Below are 21228 nucleotides of genomic sequence, written 5' to 3' on the forward strand. Positions count from 1 at the left end.
CCAGGGGCGCCGTTCATGTGACGTGACTATGGAGAGCTGTCACTAGCTAACAACAACAGAAAATCCCGGTCGGCAAACGTTTTAATTGGACCCGACATAAAGGTGAGTTTGTCCACAAATTAACCCAAAAATAATGATATTAGGATTAATATCTTGTAGCCCCACGATGGACTCGGTGGTGTCGCTTTTATTCATCGATTGGCGTAAAAATCCCGGTGTTATTTGTGTGTCTCGGGTTAGCCGCTACAGGAGTGAAGCTAACCGAGAGCAGCTCGGTGGAATTAGCTGCCATGTTACCGTTAGATTACCGTGGATTATGGATGGGCTTTCTGCAGCAGGGTCTGTTTAAACAGTTTAAAATGGGTCATTTTAAACCGTCCTTTTCGTCTTCCTGGGTGTTTTAAATTGAAACGAAGTGAGGTGCAGGCTGTGTGTATTGTTAGCAGGTTAACTACCTGCTCCGCCTACAGTGACTAACTAAAGTGTTTCAGTTTACAGCATTTATAGTTTCTAACTTCATGCAAAACGGGTTTTTTTCAAATAAGAGTAAACTTGAGGTTCACATTTAACATATAGAATGTGACACCTCGTGTCGTGGCCCTTTTATACGTGTCATTTACGACCTTTTACTGAGTTCACGATGGAGTATTAGAGGTTTATGTTGGGGCTTGTGTTGTTTTACCTCCTGACTAATGTTTAACTAAGCAGCTCAGACACTGACAGGCTCACCAGCAGGTTGGTTTTATTGTTGTTTCAAAGATGACATGATTAAAATTATTACTTAGACACCACAGACAAACAGGAGTCTAAACATATTGCTAATCTAAAGTAAAGAGTAGCAGCCAAGAAATCACTCCAGAGTAAAAGGTACATCTGACTTATTTATTTTTTAAAAGTCATCTGTCAAACCTATAGTTATATGCAAATTCAGGTACTTTTAAGATTAAAATGAATGAAAACAAAAAACTAGTAATTAGTATCATTACAATATAAAGTAGAATACACAGAAGAAATATTTAAAACATGAAAACGGCATTAGAACAAACAAAGCGTTGTTTTGGAAGCAACGTTAAGTTATTTACCTAGAATAATGTATCGGATATAGGAATGACTTGAATTGATCACGATAATCGTTCCTGTTGTTGACATTTTGTTGCCTTTATTTGATGTTTCTCACCTCATTTGTCTATAAGATTTCCCTGCATTGACAAAAATATCCACATAAACTCTTAAGAGTTGTTTTTATTTTTGGTAAAGTTTGGCAAAACAAAGAAGTGAATCAGCATTTCTGAATTAAAAATACACATTATTCCTTCATAAACTTAAAGTTTGTGGGAGTTTTATTTTACTGATTTTTTGCTTGTTTTCAACCTGCTTTTAGGAAATTGTATTGTTTGAGTTACTCTTGTTTATGAATGTTTTGGTGAGTCTTTCATTCAGTCTGTTCTGAAGATATTAAGTCAAATTTACATGTTTAAGCTTATGTAATGTCTTGAAAGTATTTTTTTAATTTAGCAGAACTTGATGCATTTCACTTGTTTCAGTTACATAATATTAATATACTTGTAAAATGAAGTGAAATTTAAACAAAATTTGTGTTTCGCGGTTGTCCGGACACAGAGGCTAATAGCTTTCTTATTGTCTTGCAGTGCTTTTTGTCAGCTCAGCAGTCTGTTGTTATCTTCTCAGCTCAACAGGTTACCACGTTAAAACATTGTAGTATTTTTATGCAAACAGCAGTGAAAAGTATTTTGCTCTCAGTTGGACTTTTCAGTCACCCTTCACCTTTCCAGCCTTGAATCTGAAGCGGCTTGTGAGGAATAAATGGGCTCACCTAAATGTGACACGCAATAAATCAGAGTTTCTATTTATTATAACTGAAAATGTAAATTTTGCCCCAGTGTCAGGGTCTTGCTTTGTGGCAGTGTTTGCAGCAGTAGTTATTCAAAGGTTTAAACACTTAGCCAGAAGATAACATGATGGCTAGAATCAGTCCTGACTGGAAGAGCTGGCTCATCCGTTTCTCTTATTCAAACCTATTGGACTTTTTCACATTTTCTCACTTTACAGCCATAAACCTTAAAGCTTTTCATTAGGATTTTATGGGATGGATCAACACAAAATGCATTAATGTGGAGAAAAAGGAAAATAACAACTGCTCTCAAATTTTCATACAGACATAAAACTCAGAAATTTGTGCCTTGGAGATAGTAGGGCTGAATTGATTAATAGTGATATAGCAATTATTCAAATAATCGTCAACCAATTTAGTAACTGATTAATCATTAACTAGAGAATACAGACTCAGAAAAAGGTAATTTGCTGAAAGAACAACATACTCTGAGCAGATATTAAGAAAATATATACATTTTTTATATAAGATAAAATGTAATTTTACTAATTGGTTAATCCAAAAATGAACCCCAATACAATTATCAATGATAGTCAACTAATTTAATAAGCAATTAATTGACTGGAGTAAAAATATATGGTAAACATAAAACACATATAGACATTTTGCATTTAAATATAAAAATTTGACATTCGTCAACAAATACTTTCAACCAAAATTCCCTCAAGTGACAGTTTTTGCTGCACTTGGTTTAAATTTTATACAAAATCTCCTATTGAGTACTTTTGTTATCCAGGTATTAATCGGTTAATAAAAACAACAATAAAAACAAACATAAAACTAAAGAGATGAGCCCCACACTGTGTTCATGAGAAGTCAAGAAAAGGCTGAGCTGATGTATCTTATGTCACAATAACTAATGCTGTTACTGCATTTTAAAATGTTTATTTTCTTAATAAAAAGGAAATAAATAGTTGTTTATTTGCATCTTTTATAGAATCAGCAGAATGTGGCAAACTTTTTTATTCCATTAATCGACTAATCGTCAGAGTAATTGCAAGTTGCAGGCCAGGATTAAATGTAAAATCTATGACTTGTCTGAAGCAGGCGATGCATTGGGGTCCCTCCTGCGTTTAACCTCCCAGGTCAGGAGAAAACGGCAGAGTTTTTGTTGGGAACCACAGATGGGAGGAGGTGTCGGCCGGCTGCTAATGCTTTCTTTCTTTCTATATTCTTTCTTCTTTTTTTTTTTGCCCTTGACTGTAATTGCGGGTCCACACAGAGTCGGAGGGCTGTTGTTGGAGGGGGGATGAAAGCGAGGCGAGCCGGTCGCTGCAGCAGAATCAATAGTTCATACCTCACTGAGATTGAGTTTTTAGGGAAGGAGAAGCGCCGTGACCGAGGGCAGAATATGAAATCGCTTCCACTGAGGCCGAGCGCGCTCGTTGCAATCGATCCCGGCTCCTGTACCAATTACAGCTTTAAGGTTCGTCTTTGGCTCGCCGCCGTCCTCACAGACCGGCGCTTTGGAAACAGACGTTGTGTTCGCTGACACTTTGACAAGCGTTGCAGTTTTTTCATCTCTCTTGAAAATTGCGCTCTGAAATGCCTTCATACTTTCAGTCTTTAATTTGGAGCGGAGATTGATTTCTTCTTTCTTATGTGAAATGTCGATGAAAAGGACATAACGGCAACTTTCTGTCCCACGTGTTTTCAAATTTCACTTTTTGTTTTACCTTCAGGTCAAATGTCTGGTTGTTTTGGATATTTGCTCTCAACAAAGTGTGCCGATAAATTACAACATCTTGGTGCATAAAGCAAATATTTCAGGGTGAATTTTAGCAATTTAAAGCTTCATTTCATCAATATTCTGATGTCATGTGAAATATGTGTTTGAATTTTACGGTTCCTTTTATTTCAGGAACCAAAGTTTACAGACTCAACTTTTATGGATGTTTGTTTGTTGGTATCATTAGCATAATTATCTTCTTTATATTTAAAATTTTCTTTTGTCACATAATAAATAAAAAATACAGACGATAGAATTGGGTGTACAATAAAGAAAAAAAAAGAAAAGTAGGAAAAGAGTCCAGTGTTGTACTTTATTTAGCTTTTTATAAACATCTTGCATTTCATTGTCGATTTACTTGAGTAATTTTATTTTGACATATTTCTATGTCATAATAGTAAAATTTCAGGATTTTCTACCCACTGAATGAAAAACAAACCAAAAATGAACCAGACACAGACGCACACCTGCAGTTTCTGTTACAGTTTTGTAAGTTTTATTTAGAAAAAAATTGATTTGGAAAAAAATCTTTTACCTGATTTTTCTTATTTTACTTGTATGAATTATTGTCAATTTAACCCTTAAAATACCTAAATTTCCTTTAAACTTTGTTATGTAATTTTTAAATATTAAATGATTGATAACTCGGTCAGTTACTCAGTACTTTTCATCAAATACTTTTTTACTTGAGTATTTTTGGGTACTCTGCCCGGTCTGGGTGTCGCTTCCCACCTGCAGGTTTAAAGTTTCCTCTCCGGTCTGCAGATCTGGATTTGATTTCTCCTTCATGCGTTTCTTTGATTTCCTGCCGCCTCCATCTAACCTCTTTTTGTTCCAATTTATCTTGGTGAATGGTTCCACTGATGCAGCTCCATCCTTCATCCAAATCTTGATTTTTCATTTCACTTTTCCTTTAATCGTCTCCCTTTGCGCTTTCTTCGCTGGTCATCTTCTCTCTCCGTCTCACCTGGTGCAGAACAAGAAAAGCTGCTGCTGATCATTTATGCTGGGTTGAGGTTCATTGATAGATGGAAATGTGGGTTGATTAATTTGTTCCTCAGTATTTCAGGGCAAATTATTGACTGATTTTCTCAATAACTGAAATAAAATTCAGACCAAAGTTTAATTATCTATTTGTCTGTTCTACTAACTTTGAATTGAATTTATTTATTGTTGAATATTTTATATTTTACCTTCCTTCCTTCCTTGCTTGTTTCTTTTTTTTTCTCTTTCTTTCTTTCCCCTCTCCCCTTCCTTTTTTCCTTCCTTCCATTTTTGTGATAAATTAATTTTAACCTTAATTCTTTCTGTTCAGGTGAACCAGGATTCTCCTTTATTTTTACACCCCGACATAAAAATGACAGTTTATCTCATCCTGTAACCTGAACTGAATAATAAAAATATTGACTCAACTGTGTCTGGTTTCTGCCTGCAGGGGGCGCCCTGCTTCCCTCTGCTGTTCACCGATGCAGATGGACGTCGGGACCCGACGCTGACGAGAGGAAGTGTCACATTCCAGCTCTTCTCCTTCTTCTTCTTCACCCTCGTGTCCCACGAGACGTTGCCTCTGTCACACTGGCAATGTCCAGGGTCCCGAGTCCGCCGCCTCCCGCGGAAATGTCCAGCGGGCCGGTGGCCGAGAGCTGGTGCTACACGCAGGTAAGATGATGTCAAACTGCACAATTCTGTGACAACGCTGTAAACGTTATTTACAGTCGATACTTTCAGACACCAATTAAAGAGACAGAAATGCAAAGATAAAACTTTGGAACTAAAGAAATGCTTTAAAAAGGAGCTTTTTGATAAATATGTTGGAATAACTTTGAAAACTTACTTTAAGAAAGTAAAAAAAGTTCTTGAATAAATACATTCAGGCATTTGTCTATTATAAACACCTCAATCTTTTGCTGCATCATCTCTAACAGATCAAAGTGGTGAAGTTTTCCTACATGTGGACCATCAACAACTTCAGCTTCTGCCGTGAGGAAATGGGCGAAGTCATCAAAAGTTCGACCTTCTCTTCTGGGGCCAACGACAAACTCAAATGGTGAGAATCACAGAAAATAATGAACAAAAACACAAAATACAGGCTGGAAACTTTATATTTTTACTCCCTAGTATATTATAAGCCTGGCGGGCCACCAGGCTTTACTTCCTCCCCCGCCAGGCTAAGTGTTATCCGTTTATTTTAAATTATAATTTGTTTAATATGGACAACAGTAGCAGTAATAGAAATATAAACCATTAGTAATCTTTAGTAAACAAGTACCTTTTTAAAAAGATAATGGCATAACCTTCTATTCATCTATTTTCTTTGTTGTTGATTTTTTTATTTTCAAAGTTTCCTGTCAATTTTTTTGAACATGAAAACATCGTAGGACAATGCTAACACCGCGATTGGCTAGTTTCTTGGGTGAGAACCTGAACTTGCATATCTCTGCTGTTGTTTAGTCCCTTAAATTTAAATTTATCTTTAGCTGTAATTTAATCCACAAGCATTTTGAATCTGGACATTTTTTTTTTCCAATTGTTGGCTAAATTTAGCTGGACTTTGAATCTTGCCAGCGATTCTCAGTTGGATGTAACTCAGGACTTTGACTAGGCTGCTCTAATAATTACCCCAAAGAAAAACTAAATGTTGCCGTAACAAATCTTACCAAGTGTTTTTTTTATTTGCTGTTAATTTCTTCTGAATATATCTGAGTACACTTTAAATAAGACAAAAAATAAATTACTAGAGTTTCAGCAGGAAATAGGAGCTTTTTTTTTTTACGCCTTTAGTTTCTTAATATTATTTAAAAAGTTTACAGTTACAGTCGTTACCTAGCAACGCCTGCCAAACCGGGCCCGTCTCCTAGCAACCGAGTTCTGGTTCCACCAACAGATTTTCTTCTCTTGCAGCAAAAACGTTTGCAGGAAGTGAACCCGCATCCTTCCAGTGGAACCAGTGCGTTTTGGGCTGGTTGGCACCAGCAGGAGGTTTTGACCGGTGCTGGTTTTTTGTCCTCAGGTGTTTGCGAGTGAATCCCAAAGGCCTGGATGAGGAGAGCAAAGATTACCTGTCTCTCTACCTGCTGCTAGTCAGCTGTCCGAAAGCAGAGGTGCGAGCAAAGTTCAAGTTCTCCATCCTCAACGCCAAGGGAGAGGAGACCAAAGCCATGGGTGAGCAAAAACATGATTAATAATATATTTTAGTTGTAATGCCCCGAATATCAAAGGGCAGGAAACAAGAACAAAACGAGCAATTTTAATTAACATTATGGAGCATTCAGAGCTGGGTAGTAACTAGTTGCATTAACTTGAGTAACTTTTAGAAGTATTTTTACTATGCTGTACTTCTGGGTAATTTTATTCTGAAGTATTTCTTACTCGAGTAAAACGTCTGGATTTTCTACCTACTGAGTGAGAAACAGACTGGACACAGAAACACACCTGCAGTTTCTGTTAGTTTCATAAGTTATTTTTCTTTTGTCTGATTTTATTTTTGTTGCCATTTTCATTCTTAAAGTACCAAAATTTCCACTTTTTTGGTTCGTCTGATGATTTAATTTTGAAAAATTAAATGGTTTATGATTTGATCAATTACTCTGTAGTGTTTTTGCCTAATGCCTTTTTACTTTCCTTGAGTAATGTCTTGGACAGCTTCTCTATACTTGAGTAAAAATATGTTTTACTCTTACTTGAGTACAATTTTTGGATAGTCCTTCCACCTCCGGTAATATTTTAGAATGACAGTTTTTTACAGTGTATTTCTTTTAAATGTTGAACCAATTCTTTGTCCTTGTGCAGAAAGCCAGAGGGCGTACCGCTTCGTCCAGGGAAAAGATTGGGGCTTTAAGAAGTTCATCCGGAGAGACTTCCTCCTGGACGAGGCTAACGGTCTGCTACCTGACGATAAGCTAACGCTCTTTTGTGAGGTAATTTTTCTTCTGTTTTCATAGCGGTGGAGCGTTTACCGTGCTGTATTTCAGCGCCGGCTTTTTCTTCCTTCAGGTGAGCGTTGTGCAGGACTCGGTCAACATATCGGGTCAGAACACGATGAACATGGTGAAGGTACCGGACTGCCGGCTAGCGGACGAGCTGGGCGGCTTGTGGGAGAACTCGCGCTTCACCGACTGCTCCCTGTGTGTGGCTGGACAGGAGTTTCAGGCCCACAAAGCCATCCTGGCAGGTAAACAAACACCTATCAGGTTAATCCTGAAACCTTCTAAGTCCTAAGTTTCAAATTTCCGCCTGGATATTTTTGTTTATTTTAATTCTATGCGGTTCTTTAAATGACCTGTGTGCAAGTGTATTTTCCGATTTATCCATAACTTTCAATATCTAGGAAGTTATTTTCGCAATTTAGCTCCGGTTAATTTCACTTCCTGCTGCGGTGGGAGGGAAATTACCGTAATAACCCGATATTTGCTGGAAAGCTCAATGTCTTTCCTTTCAAAAACTGTTGGAATTTTTCTGATAGTGCAAAGTTTCGGGGAATAACGATAATTTGTCTGGGTCATCGTTGATCCGTTTGGCCTGGAATTGACATGACGCCGGCTCCGCCCCCATGCTGACAGAGCAATGTCCAGGTTAACGCATGGAGGTCCGTTAATCTGCCTTAATAACGGTGGTTTTCCTGCTCTACATCCGCATGGGGGCGGAGCCGGTGTCATGACAGTCGTTAAAGAATAATTCATTTAAAACAAGCTTGCATGTGCTCAGAAGTGCTTGATATTGTTTCCTCTGTTCCAGCGCGTTCCCCTGTATTCAGCGCCATGTTTGAGCACGAGATGGAGGAGAGCAAAAAGGTGAGTCCGACCCGTCCGTCTCCTAAAAAATGAATTTGTTTTGATCCTTGATGGCTGCAATTTTCCAATTTTTGAAGGATTGCGTGCCGCTGAACAGCTGCAACACAAAGGTGTTTGCAGAAACTGGATGACAGTGAAACCCAAACGCAATTGTCCCGTTTTCACTCGGGGGTCGGGACTCATCCTTCACTGTCAGAGCCACAGAAACACAGAATTGCTTTTTCTCCCCTTCTGCCGACGACAAGCCATGAAATTACAGCCACACTGATTTTTTTTGTTCAAAGTCAGACCAGCAGAAATACTTTTAATTTTAAATGTAAATGTATTAATTTGAATACATTTGAAACAATATACAGTTTTCAATAAAATCATTTTGAATTAAAACATACCAGAAAAACAGCAGGAAAAGCCCGACGGATTAACTCATCGCCTTTTCTTTGGTACGGTGATCTTACATGATTTGTTGCAGAAATTATAGGTAAATGTTTTTTTTTCTTTTTAAATGTTAAGTGTTATTAAAACTGCTGGGGAAAAATCTGAAAAAGGATGAAATTTCAAAGTGGAAAATGTGTAGAAACTCTGAACACAAGAACAAAAATAACATTTTATCAATGAAAAATAATAAAATAGTTGTGAAAAAATATCTATGAAATCCCCTTATCCACTGGAATAACTGAAGTTTTATCACAAACCGTGTTTTAATAAATCCCTTTCATCCACCGTCCTCCTCCTCCGTCAGAATCGTGTGGAGATCAACGACGTGGAGCCAGAAGTTTTCAAGGAGATGATGTGCTTCATTTACACAGACAAAGCTCCCAACCTGGACAAGATGGCCGACGACCTGCTGGCAGCAGCCGATAAGGTCACTTTCTCTTCATGGGTTCATTACAGGCTGAAGACATTTCAGCAGTGGATATTGTATTATATTCTTCATGAAGTCATTTGTAAATATTTCCAGTGTGATTCAGGTCACACACACCAGTCAGCGCATTTCGAAATGCGCTGACTGGTGCAAAATAAACAAAAATAGTAGAAAATTTTCTACTATTTCTATTATGTCCAATTGTTTATGATTTTCTGCCTGGATATTGTTAAAAATTTATAACATGGGGTAAACAGCCACCCAGCAGTTAGCTGACGATGAATAGCTTTGGTTTTAGCTGACAGGTTGTCAATATGACGCGATAAATCTTAATTGTACGCCTGATATATAAAAGAAAAAGGGACCAGGTGCTTTGCTACTAATTGTCAACACTGCAAAAACTAGATATCAGGGCCAGGAAAAAGTTTATTTAAGAGAAAAATATATATAGGCAGAGGGAAGCAGTCCAGTTACGCTAGCTTGACTTTGAAAACTGTAACATCTGGATGTGTTGTGGAGTTTGGTGCGTTTCGTTTCAGATAAAAAACACAAAAAAAGGCGACACTCTTTGATGTCATTAATCTCAAAACAAACATCGAGTCTGAAAACATAAAACTGTAACGGACTAAATGTTCGGATCTTCATGTGGGAAAAGTTTGAGTGAACTTTGGAGTTGATTCCTGAAAGTGGCGTTGCTCTCAGATGCTACAGCGGCGAGTCTGCGTGTAGCGTAGCCGACACAAAAAACAAGAAAAAGAAAACCATTGTTCCTCAATGGTTTTCTGTGTTTTTTTCCATCCTTTTTTCTGGTGCATTGCACTAAATTAGTAATAATACCCACAGCTCCAGGTTTCATTTCGCTAACGGAGATGTTTCTCCGCTACGGTGCGGTTATGGATGGGAAGCAAAAGAATCGTCATCTTGCCCTCCCAGTGTTGCAAAATTTTAAAATGTAAACAAAAACCTGCAACATTCAGTTTAAACACACTTTAAAATTGATTCAGAATTCACAGAGTTGCACCTGCAGTTCAACCAATGTAGCTGAGTACATTGGTTTTAGCTACACATCCCTCCTCTTATAACCAGTTTTCTCTGTCAGAAGTCGGATTTAAAATTTTGTTGCTTAAAATAGAGTGAGTATGGGGAACACTGAAGCCTCTGTGTCTCTTTCAGTACGCTCTGGAGAGACTCAAGGTCATGTGTGAAGATGCTCTGTGCACCAGCCTGTCCGTGGAGAACGCCGCGGAGATCCTCATCCTGGCCGACCTGCACAGCGCCGACCAGCTGAAAACGCAGGCGGTCGACTTCATCAACTAGTGAGTTCACACACAGCCCGCCTCACGTGTCCGCCGTGTTCGCGCCGTGTTCGTGTCCGTTCGCGTCGTGTTAGCGTCGTGTTCTTGCCGTATTCGCGCCGTGTTCACGTCGTGTTTGCGTCGTGTTCGCGTCTGTTCTTGCTGTGTTCTCGCCATGTTCTTTCCGTGTTCGCATCTGTTCGCGTCGTGTTCTCGCCGTGTTCGCGTCGTGTTCTCGCCGTGTTCGTGTCGTGTTCTCGCCGTGTTCGTGTCGTGTTCTCGCCGTTTTCGCGTCGCGTTCTCGTCGTTTTCGCGTCGCGTTCTCGCTGTGTTCGCGTCGTGTTCTTGCGTATTCGCGCCGTGTTCACGTCGTGTTTGCGTCGTGTTCGCGTCTGTTCTTGCCGTGTTCTCGCCATGTTCTTTCCGTGTTCGCATCTGTTCGTGTTCTCGCCGTGTTCGCGTCGCGTTCTCGCCGTGTTCGCGTCGTGTTCTCGTCGTGTTCTCGCCGTTTTCGCGTTGCGTTCTCGTCGTTTTCGCGTCGCGTTCTCGCTGTGTTCGCGTCGTGTTCTTGCCGTGTTCGCCGTGTTGGCCTCGTGTTCGCGCCGCCGTGTTGGCCTCGTGTTCGCGCCGCCGTGTTGGCGTTGTGTTCGCCGTGTTGGCGTCGTGTTCGCGTTGTGTTCTCGCCGTGTTGGCGTCGTGTTCGCGTTGTGTTCGCTGTGTTGGCGTCGTGTTGGCCGTGTTGGCGTCGTGTTCGCGTTGTGTTCTCGCCGTGTTCGCGTCGCGTTCTCGTCGTTTTCGCGTCGCGTTCTCGTTGCGTTCTCGTCGTTTTCGCGTCGCGTTCTCGCTGTGTTCGCGTCCTGTTCTTGCGTATTCGCGCCGTGTTCACGTCGTGTTTGCGTCGTGTTCGCGTCTGTTCTTGCCGTGTTCTCGCCATGTTCTTTCCGTGTTCGCATCTGTTCGCGTCGTGTTCTCGCCGTGTTCGCGTCGCGTTCTCGTCGTTTTCGCGTCGCGTTCTCGCCGTGTTCGCGTCGTGTTCGCGTCGTGTTCTCGTCGTGTTCTCGCCGTGTTCGCGTCGCGTTCTCGTCGTTTTCGCGTCGCGTTCTCGCTGTGTTCGCGTCGTGTTCTTGCCTTGTTCGCCGTGTTGGCCTCGTGTTCGCGCCGTGTTGGCGTTGTGTTCGCCGTGTTGGCGTCGTGTTGGCCGTGTTGGCGTCGTGTTCGCGTTGTGTTCTCGCCGTGTTGGCGTCGTGTTCGCGTTGTGTTCGCTGTGTTGGCGTCGTGTTGGCCGTGTTGGCGTCGTGTTCGCGTTGTGTTCTCGCCGTGTTGGCTTCGTGTTCGCGTCGTGTTGGCGTTGTGTTCGCCGTGTTGGCGTCGTGTTGGCCGTGTTGGCGTCGTGTTTGCGTCGTGTTCTCGCTGTGTCAGCTCCTTTAATCTCGTTTCTTCCTTCCAGTTGGCACCAGGACTCGGGTTTGTTAGAGTAACTGATTTAATTTCACATGTGTCTCTGTGAAGTGGCGGGTTTGATGTTATTAAAGTGTGCTGAATGTTCCTGACGGATCGGGGCATCCTGACTCCTCGCCGCGCCGCGCCGGCACCTCCTCTGTTGCCGCAGAGACGGGATGTGTGATAAAGATCGATCACGTGTCTTTACAGACTTCTGGCTCACACAGACTTTGAGTCGGAGCCGACGAAGGGTCACAAAAACGTTTGCTTTAGTGGTAAGAAGCATAAAAAGACCAAATATGATGAAGAAACCTCATAAACCTCTTCCTGAATACTGAATGCTTTAGAGTTTTTACCTGATTCAACACAAAAAATGTTTTTTTTGTGAGGATTCACATACAGGTGAAGCGATTAATCACGATTAACTGATTGCAGAAGTAACTGTCAATTCATTTAGTAATCAATTAATTTTACACAGACTCCAAAAAGAGGCCGATTTCTGAACCAACATAAAAGCAATAAAGGCAAAACTGTAAATATGTTCAACCCAAACTATTCAAATGACAGTTAGCTAAAGTTCAAATTCTTAGAAAAAAAAAGTTGATTACTTGTAGATTTCCTGCAAGTGATCAAATGTTCACTGAGGGAATGTTGTTATTGCATTTCAGGTAATTAATGTTTATTTTCTTATTTAAAAAAGGAATTGAATTATTTGTTTATTTGCATGTTTTCATGTATTTCTAATATTTTTTGTTTTGTGTGCTGAATGAAATTGGTAAAATAATGCAAAGTTTCTATGATGGACAAATTTTGGTGTTGAGTTCAGTTTTTAAAATGTAAAAAACCAAGAGAATATCAGTAGTTTTAGTTCTTTTAAACAATGACAGAAATGCTTTTAAGTGTCTTTTAAAACATTAAGATATTTAATGATATATGTTGATATTCTTTGGTAGTGGGAAAACTGTGACTTCCTTTCTTTTTTTAAATAAAAAAAATCTTTCATTGATTTTGTTTTATTTATTTTCAATTTGAATTTGTATAGCATTTTTTTGTTTCTAGTTTTTTGTGTTTATTGATTTTATTAAACTTTTTGAATTTTTTTACAGTTATTGATTTAAATAAATTATAAAAAAAACATTCAATGTTCTGCTGGATCACAGTAGTTTGTAGTTTGTTTACTAACAAACTACCATGTTTATCTCTGGCTGTTTTCATTCGCTAACGATAAATATGATTAAATGAAAAATGTGAAATTCAGAAAAATAGAACGGATTTATTAGAGACTTATATTGGTTAGTTTGACCTCTGGTGACCTCTGTCTCTCGTCCCTCCAGCCACGCAGCGGAGGTGATGGAAACCGCCGGCTGGAAGTCGATGGTCGCCTCCCATCCGCACCTGGTGGCCGAAGCTTACCGCTCGCTGGCGTCCGCCCAGTGCCCCTTCCTGGGACCGCCCCGCAAGCGCCTCAAACAATCCTAAAGGCAACAAAACACACACTCTCTCTCCCTCTCACACACACATACACACACAAAGGCTCCCAGACACACAGCGACAACCATTCTCCTTGCTGTTACCTACAACACTACCACCCAGAACCTGCTGTATCCCGTCTTTAAAGAAGAAGAGGAAGGAGGGGATTGTAACGTGGATCTTTTAGTGTTTACAATAAAACCCGCAGCACCCTGTTCTTCTTCTTGCTCCCCGGTTCTGACGTTGTTCTTTTTTTTTTTTTTTAATTTAAATTTTTTTTTTCCCGTGTATCCAAGGAAGAGCGAAGCGCCGCCTCAAAAGTCTCCGATTCGGAGCGCGGCGGCAGATAAAGTGTCTGTTTTTTATCGTAAAGCGAATCGCGCGATCCTCCCAGGAAAGTCGAGGACTCTGTAGGGAGGGCTCTGGTTACAAACTGGAAGCCCAAAGAGAAAACCAAGGGCTAGTCGAAATCGAAAAGTTCCCAGTTAAACTTGGGGAAAAAAAAAATTGCACTAACGCCACAGAGCAGCCCTCGCCAACCCATAACCAGCGGCAACCTAGAAATACTGTAGGCAAGCGCACAATGGACCCAGCTGGACCACCAACAACAACAACAACAACAACAACAAGTTCCCTTTAAGAAAATCTGTCTGCAAGTGACTCAAACAAACACTGGCGTCCATTTTTCTGTCTTCTAAACTCCAGGAAGCATAAAGAAATAAAAGCAACGCACAACTAGATGTTGTTGGTATTTCTTGTGAATTCTGAGAACAACGTCTGGAAATGGTTACGGATATTTAGAAAAGAAAAAAAACAACAACAAAAGGTTTGTGCGACACGCCGTTTTGTTTTTCCACTTCCATAGGAAATAGCGCAGATTTCTATTTGTGTTTCAGGACCGAGTGCGTTTTTGTTTGCAGCATAAAGACTAAAGGGAAATGAGATTACAATGAACACGTTTTAATGTTCAGAATATATCAGTTCCAGACAAAAGCAAACAAAAAGAGGAAGTCCTGAATTACAGAAAATACAGTCAATGTGAAAAGAAAGTACACCCTCTGTCAGTTCCTGGGTTTTAATGTTTAAATTTCCTGTTTTTTAACAGGCTAAGAAATTATTTAAACCAAACCACAGATTCCCCCACTATTTATTAAAATGGAAAAAGTTTGGTACAAAAAAAATTAAGTACACCCTCTAAATATGTACAAAATGGGTAAAACCCTCGAATTTAAGCGGTTGTACTTTGTTTTTCTTTTCTTTTGTTTTTAGCCATGACTGTACATTTTGAAGTTTTCATTTCAAACTGTTGGAAAATTGTAATGATAGAAGGAACCGATGTTTCTTTTCCTGTAGATATTTCTGATTTTGAGAAGTGACACTTAGCTGTTGCCATTTTTTTGTTCCCAGAAAAAAATAAACCACAACTATTTTGTATTGAACCTGATGTCGTCTGAGTGATTTTATGAACAGAAATGACATAAAAGATTCTGATTGCTGTTTATCAGAAATCCTGATAAACAATCCTTAAATGTGTTTTAATGTTTTATCAAGGAGTTAGGGATATTCTATGGCATCACATTCCTGACAAAAACCTTAAGTAGTGTATTACAACAGTAAATAGTTTTTTAACAGAGGTCACATTTCCATTTATTTGCAGTAGTAGTAATAAAATGAAGACGACTACAGAAAACTCTTCAGACAGCAACTAAAAAAAACATTTTTTGCAAAACATACAAATTTGTGGTTCTGTTTTAGAAATGTCTTCCTGGGAATTTGTGTTTATGTTCAAAAGTAAATGTTATTTTTGTGTCGATCAAGGATAATAACCTGGCATCAAGGAAGGCGGAGGCAGCAGTGGAGTAGAATTAAGGAGTACTGCCACCTGCTGGTGGGAGTTAGCATCACTGGATAATGTTTTGGACAATTTTTTTTGCAGAAAAGTTGCAATCAAGTCACAATTATGTATTAGTGCAAAAAGAAAATATAGGGAATCTTTAATTTTTCTTGAATTCCCATGAAATAGAATCACGCAAAACTGACAAGATTAATATTTATGTAACAGAATAAGTTCAGTCAGAGGCTTCATCTGATCTTGCTGTAACACGGACTGCTACAGTAGATAATTTCTAATGTACAATGTTTCTTTGGCTTTAAAAAAAAAAGATAAATTGAGCTGCAACAACTAATTTCATTAAAACTGTATTTTAAGTAAAATTTCTGTATTTTCTACCCACTAAATAAAAAAACATGTTTTAACTAAAAATTCATCACACACAAACACACACCTGCAGTTTTTGTTCAAGTTAATTTTTTATTTTTTTTTATTGTCAGAAACTGATTTGGATTTTTTAAATTTTGTATTTATGTTATTTATATGAATTATTTGCCTTCCAAACTTTAACATACCAAAATTTCAACATAACTTTGTATTTTGTCTGTTTTATGACATAATTTTAAAATATTAATTAATTGATGGTTCGATCAGTTACTCAGATTTTACCACATTTAAAAAAAAAATTGTTTATTTTTTCTTGAGTTAAAGGTTAACGTTCTGAAACAAACACCTCAGATTTTGAACCTGATCTTGATCTGATCCCACATGAGGTTTGAGAAAATAGTGAAGAAAAAAAAAAAGCGCTGAACGTGCAGAAATAAAACATAAAGTGCCTTACTTTGGCGCTTTTTTGCGGGGAACTGGTGCAGAAATGTGTCGCTGTCGGCAGGTTCTCAGCATGAAATGTGTCAACTTTGAAACCCTGACCAACTGTTTTCTCACATCCACTGCAGCCTGAGAGTTTCTCTCTTTTTCCCTCTAAAAGTCATCAGAGAGCTGAGGTGCTAATTAGAGGATTTCCATTGACTTGGGGTGAAAGGTCATTGTGTTTGCTGCTTCGCGCTTCCCTCTGATTCTGTGTGAATATTGAATTCAGAGCTTTTAGGGCCGACGAGTTTATTCAAAGATGTTCTTTCAGTTTCAATACTTCATTTTTCTATACATTATGAAACTTTTTATCTTGGACTGAAAGATTAACCATCATGTATTTAGCATCTCCTTAATCATATAATACTTAAATATAACAATTATTTTCATTTTCTTGCATAAAATTTCAATTTCAAGTTAAAATAAAAAAATATTTTGACTCCCAAAGAGAAATTAAATTAACTTTTTTACATCAGATCAAGTTAGTTTTAAATTAGTTTTTTCCCCTTTTAGTGAATAAAATCAGTGTTAAAAAACAGCTTCTTGCTCTGGTTATCTTTGATATTTTAGGTTTAAGTCTGAATGTGTGTTGATTTATAGTTTCCATTTGGATCAGACATTATGAACTGTTAATTAAAACCAAAATAACTGATCACAAAATGACTCCCTTTTCTTGTTGTACACTATAAGCAGATTTATTTTAAAATGACAAAAAGACAAATTATTCTGAAAATATCTGTCACCAGACAACTTAAACTGCAAAAGTTTGAAAAAAACAATATTAAATTATGAAGGTTATATTTTTAAATATTCAACTCCAGATCGTTCTGGTTCCTTTTAGTTTGACCAGTTTTGATAAAAATTGAAAAATAATATCAGCTACAATCATTTATTTTTAAACAGGGAACATCACCTAAACATATATTTTACTATGTTTAATCAAGAATGTTCTCAAATGGTGCCGTTTGTAAAGTTACATAATCAAAATTAAAAGCAAAAAGTTTATATTTAGCTTGTCATAAGAGGGAAAAAATATAAATTTCTCAGTCACAATTTCACCACGTTATTCATCATATATGAAGGTGACAGTTCCAAACTAAGCTCTGCTAGCAAGCTAAATATTTGCCATTAACCTAAATATTTAGCTCAATTTAGTTAGCAAGCTAAATACGTTCTTTACAAACTGTTTAGTTTGGCTGAATATTTAATTTGGAACTAAATATTTAGCTCAAAACTAAATATTAGTAAGTTAGGTAGCTAAATATTTAGCTTGCTAACTAAATTGAGTTAAAAACTACATATTAACAAGTTAGCAATCTAAATGTTTTGCTCCAAACTAAAGTTTTAGTAAGTTGGCATGCCAAATGTGCTGTTTACCAACTATTTAGCTAAATATTTATTGAATAAGCTATATATTTAATTTCTGTTTAGCTCCAAGCTAAATATTAGCCAAATATTAGCACGTTAGAGAGAGAAAATGCTAATATTTAGGTTGGTTGTTGTTTGCAAGCTATAAAGCAATTTAGCTTGTTGTTGTTATTTAAACAAGCTTAATAGCTTGTCTTTGCTTACAACAACAACTTATTTGTTAATTAAGCTTATTTAAGCTAAATTAACAAGCTTAAACAGCTTGAACAGCTAAATATTTAGTTCCAAACAGAATATTAAGTAGTTAGCAAGCTAAAGATTTTGTCCCACGCTAAATATTAAAATGTTAACAAGCTTTAGTTAAATATCTATTTAGTAAACTAAATATTTAACTTGCTAAATGAATATTTAATTTGAACCTGGGACATTTATAGGTGAAGGGATTATATGGCGAGAATATGAAAATGAAACCTGTTTTTCCCACTTATAACAGCCTAAATAATCCAAATTATTGCTGTTAATATGTGACTCACTTTCTATACAAACAGCATCCCATGTATTTCAGGACAAAGTTTTGAACGGCTCAAACTGCATCCATCCTCGTCACCCTGTGGGCAGGTGGGGTGGGACCTGGGAGCTGTAGTCCGGACAGACTTTCTGGACCAGCCTGTAATCCGTACTGTAGAACGACATGTAGACGCAGATGACCTGGAAAGGCTTGGAGCACATCCAGGTGATGTGGCTCTGGGTTTGTTCTTGGTCGCACGTCTTCGACGGGTCGTAGTTGCACAGCATCACCTTCTTGCTGCGTTCGGTTTTCTCGTAGTCCACCCTGCAGTTGAACGTCTTCGACTCCTTGGGGTGGACCACGCTCTGGCGCTCCAGGTCGAACTCCACGCCCTTCATGGGCGGGACCAGGCTGACCGACACGTTGCCAACACCCGTGGAGTTGTGACGGAAGTAGACGCCGAGAGAGCCGTTGCCGTGATCCACGATCTTCCCCATTATCAGCAAATTCAGTTTCACGGTTTTGATGTTGGAGTAAAAGTCGCCCCAGCTGAACAACCTCGACAGTTTAGAAAGTCCTTGAACTTTCATGATGGGCTGAAGCCTAATTTTTACCGACGGGTCGGAGTTGGGTTTGGAGATTTCCCAAAGCCTCTTCTTCGATAGGGGAACCGAGGGATTGTCGAAGACTTTGGAGTTCTGGACGGCAGTCCTGGACCGAAGAGCCCAGATTTTCTGGAGACGCTCCTCTTGGTCTTTGTAGGGTTGAGACGATGATGAGTTCCTGAAGGCAAAGTTACTCTGAGTCTCATGTTGACTGAGAACCAGCTGGATGGGAAATGATGAGAAAATACAAACAATGAGCCTCAGAGGGAGTTTCAAAGAGCATTACTAGATTCAAACTCAACTTTTCTAGCAACTTATTTCAAACTACAGTGTCTACCAGTTCTGTTATTTGTAGTTTTGGGTTTGACTAATAAATATTGTTTGAATTTATAGTGGAAATCCAATTTTACAAAGATATTTTTGCTTCTCTACCAATACCCAAATAAATGTTTCCAGGATACAGAGAAACCACACAGTTTTTGTAGCCGTGAGAAAACTTCTGACATTATTCTAGCATTGGAGCTCAGTTGTTGGTAAAGTTAATTTAAACTGGTTAATTATTGGCTAAAGACTTTAATGTTAATATATTACATTTAATATTAATCTGCTTTGTATGTATTGGTACCATAAGTGTTAAACAACTACGGTACTCATGATTTGTGCTCACAAATTCACAAAATCAGGATTTGTATCCAACCAGTTGTTTTTGATTGCCAGCAGTGGAGAGCAGAGTACCCAAAAAAGTACTCAGGTAAGAGTACTACTACTTCCACAATATATTTTTACTCAAGTTAAAGTAAAAAGTAACCATCCAAGAAATGACTCAAGAGTGAAAAAGTGTTTGGTGAAAAGAAAACTCAAGTCCTGAGTAACTGATCAAGTCATCAATCATTTAATATTTAAAAACTACATCAATAGACGAACCAAAATATGAAGTTAAGTGGAAATTTTGGTATTTTAAGGACCAAAATGACAATAATTCATATCAAAAACAAAAAATAAAATCAGGAAAAATAAAATCAGTTTCCTTCAGTAAAATTAAAATTATGAAACTTTAACAGAAACTGCAGGTGAGAGTTTGTGTTTCTGGTTAAAACATGTTTGTTTTTCATTCAGCAAGTAGAAAATCCAGAAATTTGTAGTGAAGTTAAATGACTTGAAGTTGGATTTGCTTCATTATTCCATAAACAAGAGAATCATTAGTATAATGAACTACACTGCAAAAACACAAAACCTTATTTTGTCTTGATTCCGGTGCAAATGTCTTAGTTCACTTTAAATAAAACTAAATTAAAGTAGAAATAATTTTTCTTGTTTTAGTCAATAATTGTTAAATATTGACTAAAACATTACTAGTTCCACTGGCAGATTATTTCACTTATAACAAAATATTTTTCACATCTTAAAAGCAAAATAATCTGTAGTAAAACTAGAACTTTTTCAAAGTTAAGGAATCATTAACATAAAACAAGTTTTGTCTTAATTCAAGTGTATTGAGATGTTTCCATTTGTATCTAGAGTAAATATGATTTGTATTTTTTGCAGTGTCCTGTTTATCTAAATTCTTATTTAAATTTTATTAGTTGCTCAAGAAAAAAGAATCATTAAAAGCTCTAATTTACAATACCAATCCCAGCTTCCTCCACTGAAAATGCATTACAGAAATTATTTGAAGCATAAATAAATTATCACATTTCTTTCCTTCTAGTCTGTAAAAAAAAAAACATTAAAAAACTTGCATTCTTGTTACTTTTAAGCATTTTCTCAGGTCTGTTTCAATTTACTGCACAGGTTCCCTTCACAGCTGTTTACATCTGTTAAATTAGACTTTTACTCACCAAATAAAAGCTTCCAGTCAGAAGAATCCAGCGGCAGGAAAACGTCTCCATCGTTCCATATGGACCTGAGCTTCATTCAGGACGAGTAACGGGATCAGCTCTGGAGCAGGAAGCTAAGCTGCTGCCTCTGACTGAGAAAACCTCAGATCTGGACGCTCTGCTGCATCTTCCTCACCTCTTCATCGCTCACACACACACACACACACACACACACACACACACACACACACACACACACACACACACACACACACACACACACACACACACACACACACACACACTTCTTTCTTGAAATCCCCAAAACACACAGATTGTACTTTTCTCCTCTGTTTCTGCTGAATACTTCATCCTCTGTGTTTGTAATGAATTCTGTGATTAAAATCTGAATTTATTTGCATCTTAAATGAAAACGAGGCTGATCAGATGTGGGGAAATTCTGCCATCTTGTGGCCAGCAGAAAAAATGCAATCTGAGCTTGAAGAAAACAAATCAAAAGTACAAAATTAGTCAATTATTTAATTAAAAAAATGCACAACTTTATTTGCGGCCATGCTCAGGAATTCATTAAAGTTGTAATATTTCAATGAAACAATCAATGCAGTTTGATTTTTGTATTTATTTTCATGTACTTTATACATTGATAAAAACTAAAGGGTTTGTGGCTGAGAAAATCTGCAAAAACACAAAATCCTACAAAGTATTTTTGG

At 38.0% G+C, this 21228-nt stretch overlaps 2 protein-coding genes across 2 annotated transcripts; one reads left to right on the top strand and one right to left on the bottom strand.

The window, feature by feature from the left end:
- The first annotated feature begins 30 nt into the window (after positions 1-30).
- On the top strand, positions 31-14937 carry spop (speckle type BTB/POZ protein). The gene is made up of 10 exons (XM_055058014.1): positions 31-102; positions 5077-5300; positions 5567-5688; positions 6652-6803; positions 7431-7558; positions 7635-7812; positions 8376-8431; positions 9171-9293; positions 10467-10609; positions 13363-14937. The coding sequence occupies exons 2-10, from the start codon at positions 5223-5225 to the stop codon at positions 13505-13507; spliced, it is 1125 nt and encodes a 374-aa protein (XP_054913989.1). The 5' UTR covers positions 31-102; positions 5077-5222; the 3' UTR covers positions 13508-14937.
- A 3218-nt stretch (positions 14938-18155) lies between these two features.
- Positions 18156-20569, bottom strand: LOC129377773 (neurexophilin-1-like). Its single transcript, XM_055057921.1, has 2 exons — positions 20519-20569; positions 18156-18902 (listed from the first exon to the last, which is right to left on the bottom strand). Exons 1-2 carry the CDS (start codon positions 20567-20569, stop codon positions 18171-18173), a joined length of 783 nt encoding a protein of 260 aa, XP_054913896.1. The 3' UTR covers positions 18156-18170.
- Between the last annotated feature and the right edge of the window lie 659 nt (positions 20570-21228).

Source organism: Poeciliopsis prolifica, unplaced genomic scaffold (genome assembly GCF_027474105.1).
Source record: "Poeciliopsis prolifica strain line A6 unplaced genomic scaffold, Auburn_PproV2 SCAFFOLD049, whole genome shotgun sequence".
NCBI classification, from domain to species: domain Eukaryota; kingdom Metazoa; phylum Chordata; class Actinopteri; order Cyprinodontiformes; family Poeciliidae; genus Poeciliopsis; species Poeciliopsis prolifica.

Coding starts and splice junctions, on each gene's coding strand:
- spop (XM_055058014.1), top strand. CDS start 5,223: ATGTCCAGGGTCCCGAGTCCGCCGCCTCCCGCGGAAATGTCCAGCGGG. Junction 6,804..7,430: donor AGAGGAGACCAAAGCCATGG/GTGAGCAAAAAC, acceptor GTCCTTGTGCAG/AAAGCCAGAGGGCGTACCGC. Junction 7,813..8,375: donor CCACAAAGCCATCCTGGCAG/GTAAACAAACAC, acceptor CCTCTGTTCCAG/CGCGTTCCCCTGTATTCAGC.
- LOC129377773 (XM_055057921.1), bottom strand. CDS start 20,569: ATGGAGACGTTTTCCTGCCGCTGGATTCTTCTGACTGGAAGCTTTTAT. Junction 18,903..20,518: donor TGACTGGAAGCTTTTATTTG/GTGAGTAAAAGT, acceptor TTTCCCATCCAG/CTGGTTCTCAGTCAACATGA.